The 17,511-nt window shown below is 41.5% G+C and overlaps 1 protein-coding gene across 2 annotated transcripts in view; it reads left to right on the top strand.

Annotated features, from left to right (window-relative positions):
• The window catches only part of PGM5 (phosphoglucomutase 5), a 186,240-nt gene that overhangs the window by 139,654 nt on the left and 29,075 nt on the right, over window positions 1–17,511 (top strand). For both annotated transcript variants that reach the window (XM_035301748.3, XM_035301750.3), the window contains exon 10: window positions 9,993–10,127. In XM_035301748.3, coding sequence (XP_035157639.2) covers window positions 9,993–10,127 — 135 coding nt within the window. The remainder of the gene's footprint in view (window positions 1–9,992; window positions 10,128–17,511) is intronic.

The following is a 17,511-nucleotide window of genomic DNA, read 5'->3' as shown; positions in this document are numbered from 1 at the left end:
AAATGGCTCCACACTGAGAGACTGCATATTGCCACTATGGTGGGTATCAATCCAGAACCATGAACTATATTTTGAAAATTGGTTTGAAATGAGAAACCTTGACACTTCAGGAGCAAAATTTAAGCAAATGAGTCTCTATGACTCATCCAAATCCCATGTTTCTTTTCTTCTGTGTTTTGTTATTTATTTATTTATTTATTTTGAGACAGAGTATGACTCTCTCACCCAGGCTGGAGTAGTGGCGTGATCTTGGCACACTGCAACCTCTGCATCCTGGGTTCAAGCGATTCTTGTGCCTCAGCCTTCTGAGTAGCTGGGACTACAGGCGTTCACCACCACACCCAGCTAATTTTTCTGTGTCTTTAGTAGAGATGAGATTTCACCATGTTGGCCAGGCTGATCTCAAACTCCTGACCTCAAGTGATCTGCCCATCTTGTCATCCCAAACCAACTCCTATCTTTCTATCTAACGAGCTCAAAAATTATGAAATTCTTCCAGTGCTAAAGTCATTTGCAAGTAACAGTTCAGCTGATGGTTAAAAAGCTGATGTAAACAAATGCATACCAGTTAGCTGATGTGGAAAATCAAATCCAATCTGATTATGGCAAGCTAACTCTGAGCTGATTAATACCTCTTCAAGTTGTGCAGGCTGTGTGGAAACATTTTGATGTTGTCCTTAACCTGGAAAAAAAAACCATTTGAATTTAGTTCAGAGAAAAAGCATACTTTGAAGACCAATACTGAAGTCAGTTTTCTTTTAGAGTTGTTATTTTAATTTGCAAGATGGTATCTGCACTTTTTAATTTCAGTATTTAGAAATAGTAAATTGGCAATCTTGAAGTCACATTTTATTTCCATAAAGCATGTGATGTTTTAATATGTACCTTGATGCTACCCACCCCTGGTCAGCAGATATGAAGAAGCTCACCAAGGTGTTGTCCCCAGCACTGTATAAAAGCAACTCAATTGTATCAACTGAAGAATCTGAAGCTTTAAGACTGAGTTCTTCTCGCTTCAGAGTTAGCTGGCCAACTTTCAACTTCAACATTGGGGTTTTTTGTTTGTTTGTTTGTATGTTTTTTGGGACAGAGTCTCACTCTGTCGCCCAGGCTGGAGTAAAGTGGCATGATTTTGGCTCACTGCAACACTGCAGCCTCTGCCTCCCAGGTTCAAGCAATTCTTCTGCCTCAGCCTGCTGAGTAGCTAGGATCACATGTGCAGCTAATTTTTGTATTTTTAGGAGAGATAGGGTTTCACCATGTTAGTCAGGCTGGTCTCCAACTCCTGGCCTCAGGTGATTCACCTGCCTCAGCCTCCCAAAGTGCTGGGATATAGGTGTGAGCCACCGCGCCCAGCCTCAACTTCAACTTTGGTCACATTCTAATCAATGAACTAATTGAGAGACTGTAATAGTAGCAATTTATCATTGCCCCTTTTGCTGGAGTGCCATTTGCTGGAGTGTGGTTTGCACGTCAGAAATCATTTCAGTCACACTGATTAACCTACTTACAGAATGTAGTTAAATCTGAAAGTTAGCCTACCCACAAATAGCCCTTCTACACTGAGTCACAGAAATGTTTAAGTGAGTGGACTATTATCACATTTAGCATATTGTGATTGGATGTGGGTTTAAAAATCCCCTTTTCTTTGAAAATTGTGATGTTGAAAAGAATCTCTGCAATAAACATACATTCGCTTTCCAACTTAGTACAATATGGTGAAGGTTGTTGAAATCTGATTCATTTACATCTTCATCTATTCAATGAGTGTTTACCAAATACCTACTAGACACCAGTCAGCTCTCTGGTACTGAGGATACAACAGTATCCAGGACAGTTGAGATTCCTGTCTGCTGGTTACAATGTAGCAGGGAAGACAAATTGATATTAAACTTATAATTACTATAGAGTTTGTTGAATGGTATTACAGAGGAAGAACTTGTTTGGTGTGCATAGCAGGGAGAGCTAGACTGGGGCTCTAGAAAGCTCTCCGTGGGGAGGTGATATCGATGCTGTGCCCTGAACAATGGGTAGAAGGAGACTCAGGTGAAACCATTTCTTCAGACTGTGTGCTTTTCTTCAGTCTCATGTGGTTGTTATAGGGCTGTTTAGCTCTCCAGATCAAGACCTAGGGTTTCCTACAGCCATTCTCAATGGGATGCTACAGTAACTGTGATTAGGATTCTCAACTTCAGTGCTCATTCAACAACACTGTAGTTGTGGAAAATAAAGACTTTCAGGCTCTGGATTGCACTAACTATGCCTTGTACTGGGACATTTTGAAAACCATGTATTAAAAAAAATAATTTCTAATAGCCACTTTTCTTGTGATTTTCCTATTCATCCTCTGAAGGCTAAACACATATTCAGTGCTTTATAATGACCTGTCAGCTGATTTGAAAATGGAATGAGAAGCTGGGTATGCTGGCTCATGCCTGTAATCCCAGCTACTTGGGAGCTGAGGCAGGAGGATTGCTTGAGTCCAGGAGTTCAAGACCAGCCTGGGCAACACAGTGAGACCCCCCATCTCAAATTTTAAAAAAAGAAAGAAAGAAAATAGAATGAGGGAGACACTGTTTCTGGTTAGTCAGAAAGTTCTCATTCCTCAGTTTCTGGTTAACTGGAGTTTTGTTATAATGAATTACCTTCTTTTGGCATAAGTTGGTTGCTTTAGAACTATTGTCTAAAGTGTCAGTAGTAAAACTGTCTTAAAATGTTTAGCAAGTGTGTAAGATTCTAGAATGGCAACACAGTTACTTTCTATTGGAATACTAATCTCTCTGTGTTGTCGGTGGGTGACCTTCACCAGGAAAAATAAATATAAAAGGGAAAAGCCGCAAACTATCACAGGAACTAAGGGAGGAAGCTATGCTGTTGTCTGGGGAAAATGTGTCTGAATCCAAAGTATCCCAGAACTGGGGTGTATATTGTGTGAACAGGGATCAGCAGTCATTTTGGCCTAAGAAATGGGAAAATAGAACGTGCTTGACTGTGTTCCATTGTTCCAGTTTTGAGAGTTGGAATTTGGCTGATAAATATCTTTCAAGTCTTCACCCTCCAGCAGCCCTCTCATCACCTAGTGTGGCCTTTCTAGGTGGGTGCTTTAAAAGAGCATGTAAGGAGTCATTTGACCTTGACTTCCCCAGATAGATCTTTGCAATTGTTAACCCCCAAAAGGGCTGGTTGGTTTGATAAAAAGGCTGGGCAAGAACTGCTCCCAAGAGCAGGGCAGCTGGCTATGGCTGTGCAGTCAGCACCCTGCACAAAGGCACCCAGTCTAATGGGGAAGGAGAAGTTGAAGTTCAAGACGGCCAAAGGAAGGATGCTTTTCTGCAATTTATCCATGCTGCGGGGAGGGGGGCACCTGTTTGTAACTCACACAAAGGCACCATAGGGACTAACTGCTGTGCTGCTCAACCACAGGCTCACAGCTAACTCTACAAACTAAACAAAGAAAAACGGATAATTCTAGGTGGGCTTTTTTGGTGTGTGTGGAGAGATATATCTGTTCAATCCAAATCTCCTGCCTTCTAGGCTGTGCGCCTGTTTCTATGAAATGTGGTTCAGATGTTACAAAGCAGTATCTTCAACTTGATGCTTTCCAGGTAAATGGTTGTGATTTCCTGTGGGAGATAAGATCTTTGTTAGGGTCGCAGATTCTCTCTCTTCCGAGGCTGTCCTGTCTCCAAGTTCACATGCTTGGTGTGGCCAACTGTATATGCGACACTGTACCAGATTGCAGGCCCATACGCTGTCTTCCCCTAGAATTCATCCTAAGTCAGATTTGACGAGGTCCCATGCTGCCAAATAACTGCTGGTAATGTACAGTTCACTCTTCCCTGCCTGGCCGCTACATGTCCTACAGCCTCCAAACTAACATCTGGCAGCTCTGCGTTATTTAGCAACTCACAGATTTCCCTGTGTTGATTTATACAAGGGCTTATTTTAAAAATTAAAGAAAAAGGAAAAACCCTAACATTCATTTGTCAAACATTTCTCAGATACCTACTCTGCATAAGGCTCTGTGTCAGCTTTGGGAACCATACAAAACCTGAGATATTGTTCAGACATTCTGCATGAGAAGCAATGTGTAAATATCAGGAGTTGCATATGGTTCAACCTCAGATTATAAGCCTGAGTCAGAAGACCTGCATGGAACTAAAAAGTAAACTTTTCCCTTTTTGGCGTGTGTGGCTGTGTGTCATCCTGGATATTCCGGCTACTCTAGCTGCTGTGGCTAGGGAGATATCATGAATTCTTTCACAGTTGCTCCAGGAATTCCTTCGAAGATTGTGTTAAAAACAATTTACTAAATATGTTACCCTGAGCAAGTGTTGTAACTTCTTCTTTCTTTTCAAAAATAAGAGAAATTGGCAAGAATGACTTTAAGGTCCTTTTTTCAAGATGTTAAGGGTCTAAAATGACCAATTATAAAGGAGTAAGCCAGTTCAGTAAGAGGTATAGATAAGATAAAGAACAGGAGATCCATGAGTGTAGTAATGATTTCAGAGGGCAGAGCAAAGTTAAAATTAATCTTCATTCTGCCTAATTTAAAAATAAGCATGTACCATCGCATCACAAACCATCAGCTTTTAATGAAAATGGTGCTATGCCCTTCTAATCTTCCATATTTTGCAAATGATTACTAAATAAAGCCTTCATGCATAGCACCATTTTGATTAAAAGTTTAGCATAAGAATAATAATATTCATATAATGATATTGATAATTTTCAAAGCACTTCTCACTTACATTTTCTGATATGACGCTCAAAACAACCCAGCAAGCTAGGCTGTATTATTTTTCATTTGCTTTTTAGGAAACTAAGTCTTAGAGAGCTTAAGTGACTCAAGACCACCAGCTAAAAAGTAGCCAAGCCAGTATTCTGGCCTAAGTTTACCCAGTGGCTACTCCTGTACCATTTCCAAACTGATTCTTCATAAACAATAAATTAAAGAGGGGGCAAATCCAGAGAGATAAAGAGATACTACAGTGATAACTGGAAGCAGACTGGAGGATTTTTGTGTGGAGATAGCTGCATGTGGACAAGGGATATGAAATCCTTTGACAACCATTCTTCATTGGGACAAACCTAAGGTGAGCAGAACTCCACTCTCATCATTAGAGCTCACAAATATTGGCACGAAAAGGAAGGAAAATACTAGGCTGGAACTGAAGTGCTTTTTTGATACCCACTCTCCTCCCCACCACATAATTAACGCATAGATTGTCTTCTAATAGAGGAGAGCATATTTTGCCCCTTTTTGAGTGTGTGGCTGTGTGTCACACTGCATATTCTGGCTACTCTAGCTGCTGTGGCTAGGGAGATATGAATTCTTTCACAGTTGCTCCAGGAATTCCTTCGAAGATCGTGCAATGAATGTCAGATGGTTCAAGAGATGGTTCTGCTACTGACAAGGCCCCAGAAGAAAGCGTTCAGGACTCAGGGGCATGATATTGTTTTATTAGCCTCGCTGTGTTACAGCCCAATAATATCCTATGCGTGAAACCTCAGATCCTAAAGGGACCTTCCTTATAACTTACATGTAGCCCAGTCCAGTCACTTGATAGATGAGGCAGATGACCCAGAAAAAAGAGGTTACTGCAATTAGTTACTGCACATTAAAATCAACCAGGCAGCTTTTAAAAATCCCAATGCCCAAGTGACACCCCAAAAGAATTAAATCACAATGTTTGGGATGAGAGCCAGACATCACCATTTTTTAAAGACCTCCCACTGACTCCTTGCAATTAATGGGCTAATGATTTGTCTAAGATCATACATCTGGGGACAAGAATCCACCATGGTTCAACTCCATTGTTTTTAGCCAAAACTGGCCTTTGTCTTAGGACATCTTGAGAAATGACTGAAGAGTAAACATAGTCGAGGCCTGCCATAATGATGCTATGCCAGGCACTTTCTGTGTATTAGATTATCTTTTGCAACTACTCTTCAAGGTGGATACATCAGCTCTATTTCACCATTAAGAATGTGTGTGTGTTTTCATGAAGCCCATGAATCCTTGCTAAATGTGAAAGAGGCTTTTGAGACTGCCTCAGGGGGACTGCCATGGTGCTCACTTAAGTCATCCAACATGCAGTGACATTCATTCAGCAAGTGTTTATGGAGGGTCTGCTGTGTGCCAGGCATTGTCATAGGCTATGTGGATAAAATGGTAATGAACGAGGCATATAAGCCTCTGTCCTCCCAGAGCTTGTTAGCTAACGAAGGATGCAGAGACATAATTCAGCAATTCCAAAAGTTTAGGGTTAAGACTGCGGTGGAAACTTGTTTTATTCATTTTCACTGAGCCTTGTTTCTTTAAGACTTGTGGCGGCAAAAACACACATAATGAAGTTGTTAGAATATAAATAAGAAACATAAATCAAGACTAGGGATTATATAAGTAAGAGGAAAGTCAAGAATAGAAGAAGAAAAATTTATAGTCATGCAAGTCATACATAAGGATCCACTTCGGCTGAACCTCAAATTTGGCATTAAGTGTCCTGGCAGCCATATTGAAAAGGGAAATATGGTTAGTTACAAAGTTCTTATTGTCAGAAAGAAAAAGAATACAAGTTCCTAATACTTGGCTCTTGAAGAAATGTCTCAGGCAGAGCTTCATACAGCCTCTGGCAGTATTTCTGTAGTGACTACAGAAGCGGATTTTATAAGACATAGCTTGTAGCATCCTGCAATAAAAGTGAGAACATAAAACCAAAGTGCAATTTAATATGTTCATTTATGTTAGGAGTAGGCAGTGAGAGGTAACTTGATCTGAGCCAAATACAGGTTCAGATGAACCTATGACTAGAAGCTGGAACTCCAGGGAATGGAGGGATTTTATATCCTTGTAACAATCTTCACAAACATAATTTGTCTCTACTGAGATTTTGATAATTCAGATGGTTATATTTTCTATTTTCTGGTGTAGGGTTAAAGGGCAAGAATTCTATCTTGTGAATAATGTCATGCTTTATACCAGGGGTCAGCAAACATTTTCTGTAAAGGGATAGGTAGTAAACATTTTACACCTTGAGGGCTAGATGATCCCTGCCACAACTATTCATCTCTGCCACTGTGGCACAAAAGCAGCCATAGACAATATATAAATGAATGGACATGACCGTGTCCCAATAAAACTTGATTCATAAAAACAGGTGGCGGGTCAGCTTCTTACCTACAGACTACATAGTGCCAGCCCCTGGTATAACCTAAAAAATAAATGCAATTATTGGTATTCTTTCACTGAAATTCAGCAACAATTGGAAACTTTGCAAGTCTTGGTCAGTGGTAACTTTGGCCTCATAGTTTAAATGCTATTGGGTGATGACACATGATGGAAAGAACATGGCTCGTGTTTGGGTTGCAAATTCATTAAGTTCATTTAAAGAACATGCAGATCCCAAAGCAATCCAATACAGGTATTCACACTTCAAAGGGGCCTTCAGCAGGCATGGAGCTGGGATCGTTGCAGCACAGAACTAGGCTGGCTCTAAAAAAACCTTTCATTCCATGTAGAGAAGGAGAATTATGATGTTCCTTACCTCGAATGGTCCTGAAAAGCAACGTGGATTCTCAATTAAGATCTCATGGTTGGTTTCCTAGGAAAGAGGGAAGATGCTGGACCATTTCCAGTAGGCTGATGCCTGCTATTCACAGCTTTATCACCTTTCCACGTGAGAAATTAATTCCAGGCTACCAGACATACGTTCTAACAATCTTCTAGGTGTGTAGCATGTAATACAGTCAAAGATAATATAAGTAACCTCAGGGGAAAAAATGTTATTTCATTTTTAAAAGGCTTAGTTATAAGCAGATAACACATGTTTATAGTTTGTTATAACCTGAATTCTTAAATTTCCCCTCACTGGCCAAATATGAATTTGAAAGTTTAATTGTTTAATGGGAGCTACTTTAAAGGGTTGAGTCTGGGGGCTTAGAAGAGGTTCCCCCAAGTGACTTGGAGTCTGCAACAGGTGGATTAGGACCTCATCCCTTTCCAGCAGCATAAGGTGGTTAAGAAGACAGTGTCTGTTCATTGTAATGAACTACTCCAGGCTTATAGAAGGCAAGTACTGTGTCTTTATATTCATATACCCACAATTTAGCCCAGTACCTAATCCATAACGGCTGCTTTAAAATGTTTGCCCAGTGACTAAATCCTGGATATTATCCTGTTTGCAAAGCCAGTATTGCAGTGACCGCTTGCCAGTAAGAGTGATAGCTCCATTTGCTTACACAAATTGTGGCAGACATGGAACCACGCCAAAAAAAAAAAACTAAAGCTTTTTGTTTAGGGATTGAAACAAAAAGCCTACAAACCTTAAAAAAAAAAGCAGAAAGCCACTCAGATGGAACCATAGTGTCCCCCAGCAGATATCACCAGATGGAGGTGGGGGTAAAGAATTGCAGTCACATATGTGTAGCAGGTATAGATATTTTTACTAATGGCTCATTTTTAAACAAGACTTGAGGCCAGAGAAGTTTCAAGGATGCATTGCTTAGGGAGAATGTCTGATATCAATGTCTCCTGAGATATCTAAGTTTTCCAAAATTACAAGTCACCAGATATATTATTTTGTTCCCTCCTCTTCCTTCCCCTGACCCCTGCCAATATGCTTGTTTACAAGTTACCTTATCAGTTGTCTTAGGAGAACACATTTCCTTCAACAGAAGTCACAGTATGATCTTATGGTGGTAATTTTACAATATCCCTGCCTCTACTGAGAAGAGATACTTAGAAAATGGAGATGTACTGAGCCAAGGAGGAATCAATACTAGGCAGCACTGGTAGGTGTGGCCACAGGTCTGGCCCCACCCCTCTCTGGTGGTCAGGCCAAAGAAGATGTCTAGTAAGAAGTGTGAAAGGAAATTAAATCTTGGGACCCTCAAACTTATTAAGCCAAAGGGAAAAATTCAAGCTGGGAACTGGGTCACGCAGCTGCACGCCTCCCCCATATTTTGCCCATAAGGAAATTCCTGGTGAGCTGCTAGATCTTTACTTTAAAGGTGTTTCTTTAAAGTAAATGGCAATGTAAATTGATAGCTTATCTTTATAGGTGCAGTCACCTGTAAAGTCACCAGATGCAAATGCATATCTGATTGTTCCCCTAGTTCATTTTTGCCTATGTTATCTTATGTAAAATACAGATTTCCTGCATTTTTCCTCCGCCACATTTGTCTGTGTCATATTATGTAAAAAAAAAAAAAAAAAATGCAGGTTCACTGAGCCAGACAAAGGCATGAATGACTATTTTTCCCTATCCTCTTACATGAAAATTATGTACTTCTCAATATCCCGCCCTTTCCCCTTTAAATTTGGAGCCCTCAAAATCATCTTCAGAGAAAGGCATAGATCTGTCTCCCAGGTGCATGTCCTTAACTTTGGCAAATAAACCTCCTAAAATGATTGAGACTTGTCTTGCCATCTTTCTTGATTGACAGAAGAAAGGACAGAGCCAAGACCCCAGAACCTAGCTGAGGCTCCAGCCCTGCACACTTCGTTGTAGGGTTCCCTTGCCAGCAGAGGAAGTGGAGCCTAACCTCATGCTGGGATAACCTTAATGAAAATCCATCTTACTGTAATAGATGAATTGCCTACTTCTATTGCATTCACAGATTTACAAGGGACACACTTTGCCCCTTGGAGTATTTATTGAATATCATTTCATCCTTGTGACTGTTACCTCTTTCTGATTCCCATATCACCAGACCAGGAAAACTCGAGTATTCGTTCATGCTTTTGTTCCTAACTCTTTCCCCACATTAACCAGAAAGCAATGGAAATAGAATAAAGAGACAAATGGGTAACTCTAAGTAGGTTCATCACATTTATCACATGCCCTGCATCCAGAGCCAATTGAAATGGTCTTGATTCTGATTGTGTTGAGATATAAAAACATGCTGATTTCTATGGCAAGTATTAATGATTATTACCTGTGTATTCATTTGCTCACTGCTCCATTCTGGATGTATGTTCTCCGTCTCAGGGCCTGAGGATCATTTTCTCGGATGCATCACGGCTCATCTTCCGGCTCAGTTCCTCCAGTGGTGTGCGGGCCACCCTCAGACTGTACGCAGAGAGCTATGAAAGGGACCCCAGCGGCCACGACCAGGAGCCACAGGTACAGAAACAGTTGTGCTCCCAGCAGTGTGTCTCACGGTTCCTGGCAAATTTAGAGTGCTATGGGCCTGTAGTAGGGGCTATTTTACCTTCTGGAAAGGTACATGATAGCTTCAGCTGGAGAACAAGCTCAGTGTGACTCCAAGCAAGTTTAATTCATTCATTACAGTGTTGGAAATGGAAATATTGCTCGCTTGCATCTATTAGTAATCAGTGTAGACCAGCATTTCCCAAACAACAGTTCTCTCTTGACTGTTCAGTGGTTTGTTAATTGGGGTGAAGAAAAGGCACCTTTTATAGACAAGGAAATTTTGAGTTAGAGTCAAACAGGTGAAACTCTCAGAGCCTTGACTATGCTCATGCAAATTTTGAATCTCCAGATATTTGAACCACGACCTTGAGGCGCCAATACAGATGGGATTTGTCTCTGAGATTGCTATATTGTCCACTGAGAGGAGAGGATATAGGTGGCCTTTTAAGTTAAGGAAGGACATTGACAAGGCTAAGCCAGACTGTGTTTGGCAAAGTCTCCTCATGTTTTCAACAATAAGGCTAATTAAGAACTCAAAAATCAGAAATCGCACAACCATAAGCCTCTCCACTCCCATATTCATTAAGGCTCCAGGCAACATTCATTCATACCAGAAATGACCCACTCTAATGTTGAGTACTTCAAGCTATACAGGTGGCTGCTCCTGTCTTCTTGGTCTTCACTTCAATCTGGGTTTTGAAGCAGGGTCCTTGATGAGATGACTGAGATGAAAACATTGGTTCTACCTGCCCTACTTCCTCTGTGGAAAAGTAGAGAAGCAGCAAAATACTCACTGCTACTCATATTAGAGGGGCTCAGAATTTCCAGCTGCGATTTGCCCTGATGAAGTAAGATACCTGGGAGGGTTTTCTTTCTTTTCAGTAGTTTAGTATTTTTTTTTTCATGGTCTGTTTTTTTTGGAGAATTTCAAAGAACTTGGTGATAATGGGTGCCACAGACCCTTACACCCTACAGCCAGGATATCTGTCTGGAATAAAATCATCCTAGATGGGAAAGTAGAGGCTGGAGAGGTCTGAGAGCTGTTCTCACAGTTATCAGGAGCAGGAGTAGGCAGAGCACGTGGCCAGCATGAAGCCCTTGGCTCTTCCTCTCAGGATCATAGCCTTCCTGTGCAGGGGATGGGTCATACTCTGCCAAAATAATTTGTTAGTGAGTACATTTCACCCAAGATAGTACCAAATCATGCAAAAATTTGAGGCTCACCCTGTCTTTCCGAATAAAACACTATTCTACTTCTCATGCTGGGGAGGGAGATTAAAGCAGGGGCCTGAATGTCCAGAGCTACGTACAAGGTGAGGAATGATATTCCTGGCCTCACTAACACTGACTCACTCTGACTCCAGGCTATTTTTTCCTCAACATTCTTTTCCCTATTTGCACAGAATAAGTGGTTATGACATTTGCTTATTTTTATTTACCTTCCACACTGGACTGAGACCAGGCCATTAGACAAGTGTCACAACAATCCTGCACACACGAGTCTCTCCCTGAGGCAGTCCACAAAAGCATTTTTTTTTTTTTTTGAGGTTTCCTTTGCAGCTGAAAACCTCCATCAGCCTACTCTTAGAAGGTCATGTGAGTAAAAGAAACACAAGTCATGCTCGTTTTGATCCCCATGACTGCACATTTCTCTCATCCTGTTGGTGGAAAGAATTTGCCATTTTGAAGGGCTGGCAAATCCCTTCACTGATGTTGCTGTTGTGATGGCTGATTTCCCCTCCCTTTTCCTCAGAAGTAAGAGTTTTCCTAGACCTGGCTAGATGGGCCTCCGAGTATATAGCACATAACCTAGCTAAAAGTTTTCCATTAAAAAAGAACGCCTTATTAAAATACCATACTGCATTCACTCACCAACTTAAGCCCTATTGCATAATACATTTGAGTCAGGATATAATATAGAGTAAGATTTTCAAAGAAATCTAACCACTAGGGAAAGCAAGAAGATTCTCTCAGCAGGCCAACCTGTCTTAATTATTGCTCAACTCTACCTAAGCCTTCAAGTTGGAGCATTTTTGGGGCTTCTTATAGGGTTGCTTTCCAGGACCACCTGCTTCTGCCTTCCAAGAACTCTGGAACAAAAAGTCTTTGATTAACTGTTAACAGAGATCAAAGTAAGATGTACTCCTCGAAGCTGCCAACATTATTCCTGATCAGGGCCTGACTGGAAAGACCTGCTTGTGTTGCTTTCTCAGCTACAGAAAGAGCCCCTTCCACCTTCTCTAATCTGCAGAGATTCCATTGCTAATCTTATTCCAATTCAACGGGTAGTTTTTAACATTTTACCCACTCTAACTCAATAGTCATCTATACTCAAGTTATTTTCCAAGAGAACTGAGAGTTCCCTTCAGCTGGCTTATTAGCATCTGACTATTGTACTTTACCTATGGATAGTTTCTTTTCCAGACATTTTGAACACATGTGAACAGAGCATGTTTTAAACATTCACACTGATTTCCTTGCAGACATACTCATACAATCCTAGTGATGCAGTTAGGAAAACTTGTGATATAATCTACGTGCATTTAGACCATACACTCACATGTGGATTTTTCATTTGCATCGTTTTGTAGAACAATGATCACGCTATTTGTTTTAAGTTCTTACCTACATCAAATAATTTCTTACCTATGTCAAAAGTATTTTTTTAAAATTCTATTCATATGTGCCTACGAATTGGTGGTAAGGAGAGAATGGACAGGGGAGGGCCCTGATGAGATGAGCAGGTGCTTGCCCCGATCCCACTCTGTGTCCTTGGTGAATCAGGAAAGGCAGCTTCCAAAGGCCTGTTGCTTGAAGACTACCTAATTTCTAAAATACAAGTTTACTTTAATTTTACCAGCAATCAGTAGGCCTTCAAGGAACCCTCAAACCAGCTGGTAATCATTTGGAAAAAGGAATAAGCCAAAAGGGTTTTAAATCACACCAGAAACAGTACGATTGTTTCCATCTTCTTTCCCATCCAGTTTAATATCAGGGCTGCTAAATGAGATTTTCGTTGACCTTCTTCCCTTGTCCCTTTCAGCCTGTGGGTGGAGTAATTAAGGAACAATAGAAGATCCAAAGGAAAAGGAAGGAGTTTTGTTAAGGGCTAGAAAAATCACAGACTGATAATCAGCTTGTGGCGCATCAACCCTTGGCTTTAGTACTTTCACTGCAGAATATGGTCACACCCCATCTCACCCCAACCCTTGGGAGGGGCCTGGTTTTCCCCAGTCTTCCTGAAAATTGAGGCATTTAAGTATTTGTTTGTTTTTGCTTTTTTTGAGACAGAGTCTCACTCTGTCACCCAGGTTGGAGGACAATATCTCAGCTCACTGCAATCTCCACCTCTTGGGTTCAAGGGATTCTTCTGCCTCAGCCTCCCAAGTAGTGGGGATTACAGGTATCTGCCACCATGCCCAGCATATTTTGTATTTTCAGTAGAGACAGGGTTTCACCGTGTTGGCCAGGCTGTTTCATCATATTGGCCAAACTCCTGACCTCAAGGGATCCACCCACCTCAGCCTCCCAAAGTACTGGGATTACAGGCGTGAGTCACCTCATCCAGCTTTAAGTATATATTTTTGATAAGCTGTACCTGGGAGGCTTTAATGACTCATACCTAAGCACCAGGTCCCTCGTTTTTATTCACTTGTCAAACCAAAGGCCATCTGTCATTTTGTTTTATCTGTTCTTAATAAGACTTCAAAATCCAGAAACAAAGTATAGAGCCATTTTGTTTTACATAGGGAGAACATATACTTTGTCATCTAAACCAGAATACAGGTGCTCCTAGATTGACAACAGGGTTACACCCCAATAAACCCATCGTAAGTTGAAAGGTCGTTGAATACACCTAACCTACGGAACATCATAGCTTAGCTTAGCCTACCTTGAACAAACTCAGAACACTTACATTAACCTATGGTTGGGGAAAATCATCTAACACAAACCCATTTTACAATAAAATATTGAATATCCCATGAAATGTATTGAATACTGAAAGTGAAAAAATTGTTGTATGGGGACTCATAGTATTGTTTTCTACTGAATGTGTATCACTTTCAAACCATCATAAAGTTGAAAAATCATTAAGTTGAACCACCAAAAGTTGTGATCTGTACTTTTGTGAGTCAAAGATGATAACTGTAATTATGTTTAGATTGTCCCCAGTAAACCAGGAGACATGATTACTCTAGCTTCCGGCCTTCATCCTCTGTTGGAAAAACACACCTCTTTAGAGATAGCTTTCCAAGAGCACTGGCAATGACACCTGGGAGGAAAGAGAAAACATTCAGAAGTGAGAGGAGTCAGCTCACTGGTTCTCAGCCCAGGCTGCACATCAGAACCACTCAGCAGCTTGGTGAAAGTACCCATGCTTCGGCCCCAATCCTAGAGATTCTGCTTTAATTGTTTTGAGGTGGGACCTGCAGTTTTAAAAAAGTTTCCCAGATGATATTAATTAGACAAGTACATCTTAAACTTTAATAACATGCCAATCACTTTGGGATTGTATTAACTTGTGGATTCTGACTCAGGTATGAGGCCAGCTAGAGAGTTTGCATTTCTAACAAGCTCTTGGGCAATACTGTGCTGCTGGTCCAGGAGCCACTGTTGAATAGCAAAGAGCTAGGTGAACTGTGAAGTGCTAGCAGCAGGACCTTGAATTCTTTAAAACTTATTTAGAATAAGCAGCACCTGTTTTTAGTACCTTTCCACACATCGATCTCTGTCTTCTGGATTTCTGTCTCCGTTGCTTATTGGATTCCACCTGAATGTCTGATAGACATCACCAACTTGACATGTGCGACATTGAACTCCCACCAGCCTCCTGTGCACTCCTCCAAAACAAACTCCAGCATCCTGCTTCTTTCATTCTTCTCCATCTCAGTAAACGGCAGTTCCATTCTTCCAAATGGTTCAGCCAAGAAAACCCCTAAGATTCATCCTTGACTTCTTTCCTCTCTTTCACGCCCTAATCTTCTAATTCAAGAATAATGTGACCATCAAACACATCCAGAATCTCACCCCATCTTACCACCTCCACCATTTCCACCCAGGGCCAAGCACTATTCTCTTCTCTAGAGCAATACATAGTCATTTAATTGGTCTCCTTCTCTCCACTCTTACCCATTCTCCACCCCCACCCTGTTCTCAGCATAACAACCAGAGTGATTCTCCTAAAACATGTTAAGCCACCTCATAGCTCTGCTAAAATCCTCCCCTCCACCTCATTCAGGGGAGCCCAAACCCTTACCATGATCTTGAATGACATAGAGGAAATGGTCCCTTTCTCCCTCTGACCTCATCTCCTATCTCTTTTCCTGCTTCTCTCTCCATTCCAACTGCTGTTGGGTGAACGTGACAAGAGCACTCTGCCTCATGTATTTATGATGGCTGATCCCTCTGCCTGCAGTGCTTTCCCTTCCCACATCATCAGGGCTTGCTTCCTTACTTCTCAGTAAGGATGTCCCTGGCCACCTGATATAAAATAGCCATAGCCCTCACACACAGGTATTTTTTTTTTCTTTGGAGATGGAGTCTCACTCTGTTGCCCAAGCTGGAGTGCAGTGGTGGCATCTCAGCTCACTGCAACCTCTACCTCCTGGGTTCAAGGCATTCCCCTGCCTCAGCCTCTCGAAAAGCTGGGACTACAGGCATATGCCACCACATCCGGCTAATTTTTGTATTTTTAGTAGAGATGGAGTTTCACCATGTTGGCCAGGCTGGTCTCAAATCCCTGACCTCAGGTAATCCACCCATCTTGACCTTCCAAAGTGCTGGGATTACAGGTGTGAGCCACTGTGCCTGGCCACATACAGGTACTGCTTAACCTCCTACCCTGCTTTGCTTTCTCCACGGAATTGATCCTCATCTTCCTTGTTTATTTATTTTATTTTATTGTCTGTCTCCACCCAGTAGAATGGAAGCACCAGGAGGATGGGACTTTGTCAGATTAGTTCCCTGTATCCCCAGTGCACCTGGTATATGGTAAATACCCAGTGCAGTTTTGCCAAATTATTGCAGTATTGAGCATTAATTACTTTGGAATACTTCAGCCCAATTATATCATACAAGAAGCTGAAATATTCTGTACTCAGAATGAATGTTGGTGCTATCATCGGGTTTCCTCCCGTGACTGAGGTTTTGAATAAAATAAATGGCATTTTTAAGGTCCCTACAGTGCACAGGCTTCATTCTAGATACATCCTTAATCTTATTCATCTTTCCAATGGCCCCATGGCAGAATTATCATCCTACTTTTGCAGGAAAGGAAACTGAGTCAGGGAGCAATTTAGATTCATGGAATGGGTAGTTTCTGGATTGGAGGTTCATATTAGGTCTTTCTCATAACTAAATCCACATTGTCTATGTTAATGTTGAAGGCCCAGAAGATAATTTCTTCTTGAGTCCAAGGCTACTGCTGGAGCCTCAGTTCAGTGTTATTGAGAGGTTTTTTTCTCAGATCAATCAATTCTACAATTCTCTGACACCAACTGGGTGCAACGATTCAAGTCAGTTCTGACATTATCTGGATTTAGCACAGATCCCACAGGTTAAGGGCTCAGTCTCACAAGATTGCTCCTACTACAAATGCCAGCTGCAAATGGGGTGCCCAGGCTACCCACATTTTTTGCCTTGCCAACTACAAATTTAGGGTTTTCTACAACCCCTCACCACCCTCCTTCAGATTTAATAATTCACTTGAATGACTCCCTGACCTCAGGACAGTGCTTTGCTTAGCATTACTGGTTTATCATAAAGGCTAGAGCCCAGGACCAGCCAAATGGAAGAAATGTATAGGGCCAGGTGTGGAGAAGGAGTGAGCGGCTTCCATGCCCTCTCTGGGTAAGACCTCCAGCACCTTGATGTGTTCACCAGCCTGGAAGCTCTTCAAACCTTGTTGTTGACAGGTTCTAATGGGGGTTTCACTAGGTAATTATGGTTGATTAAATCATTAGCCCTTGGTGGTTGAATCTGGTTTCCAGCCCTGCTCCCTTCCCTGTAGGTCACAGGGTGGGGCAGAATGTTCCAACCCTCCAACCACCTGTTTGGTTCCTCTGGCAGCCAGCCCTCAACCTGAAACTATGTTGGGGCCCACCAAGAGTCACTGATTAGCATAAAGTCTGGTGTGGCTGAAAAAGTAAAAGATACTCCTATCGGGAAGTTCCAAAGGTTTTAGCAGCTCTGTGCCAGAAATTGAGGACAAACACCAAATATTTTTGTTATTCCATGCTGTTAAAAGAAGGTTAGCCTAAAGCTGCCTCCTTACATCATTTAAGTTTGGCCTAAAGGTTTCTCCATTCATAGCAAACTATGACCTAACTGGATGTCTAAACAAAATGTAACCTAC

This window comes from Callithrix jacchus, chromosome 1, assembly GCF_049354715.1.
Source record: "Callithrix jacchus isolate 240 chromosome 1, calJac240_pri, whole genome shotgun sequence".
Classification (NCBI taxonomy): domain Eukaryota; kingdom Metazoa; phylum Chordata; class Mammalia; order Primates; family Cebidae; genus Callithrix; species Callithrix jacchus.
The sequence above is the reverse complement of the archived record's forward strand: the minus strand, read 5'-3'. Positions and strand labels throughout refer to the sequence as shown.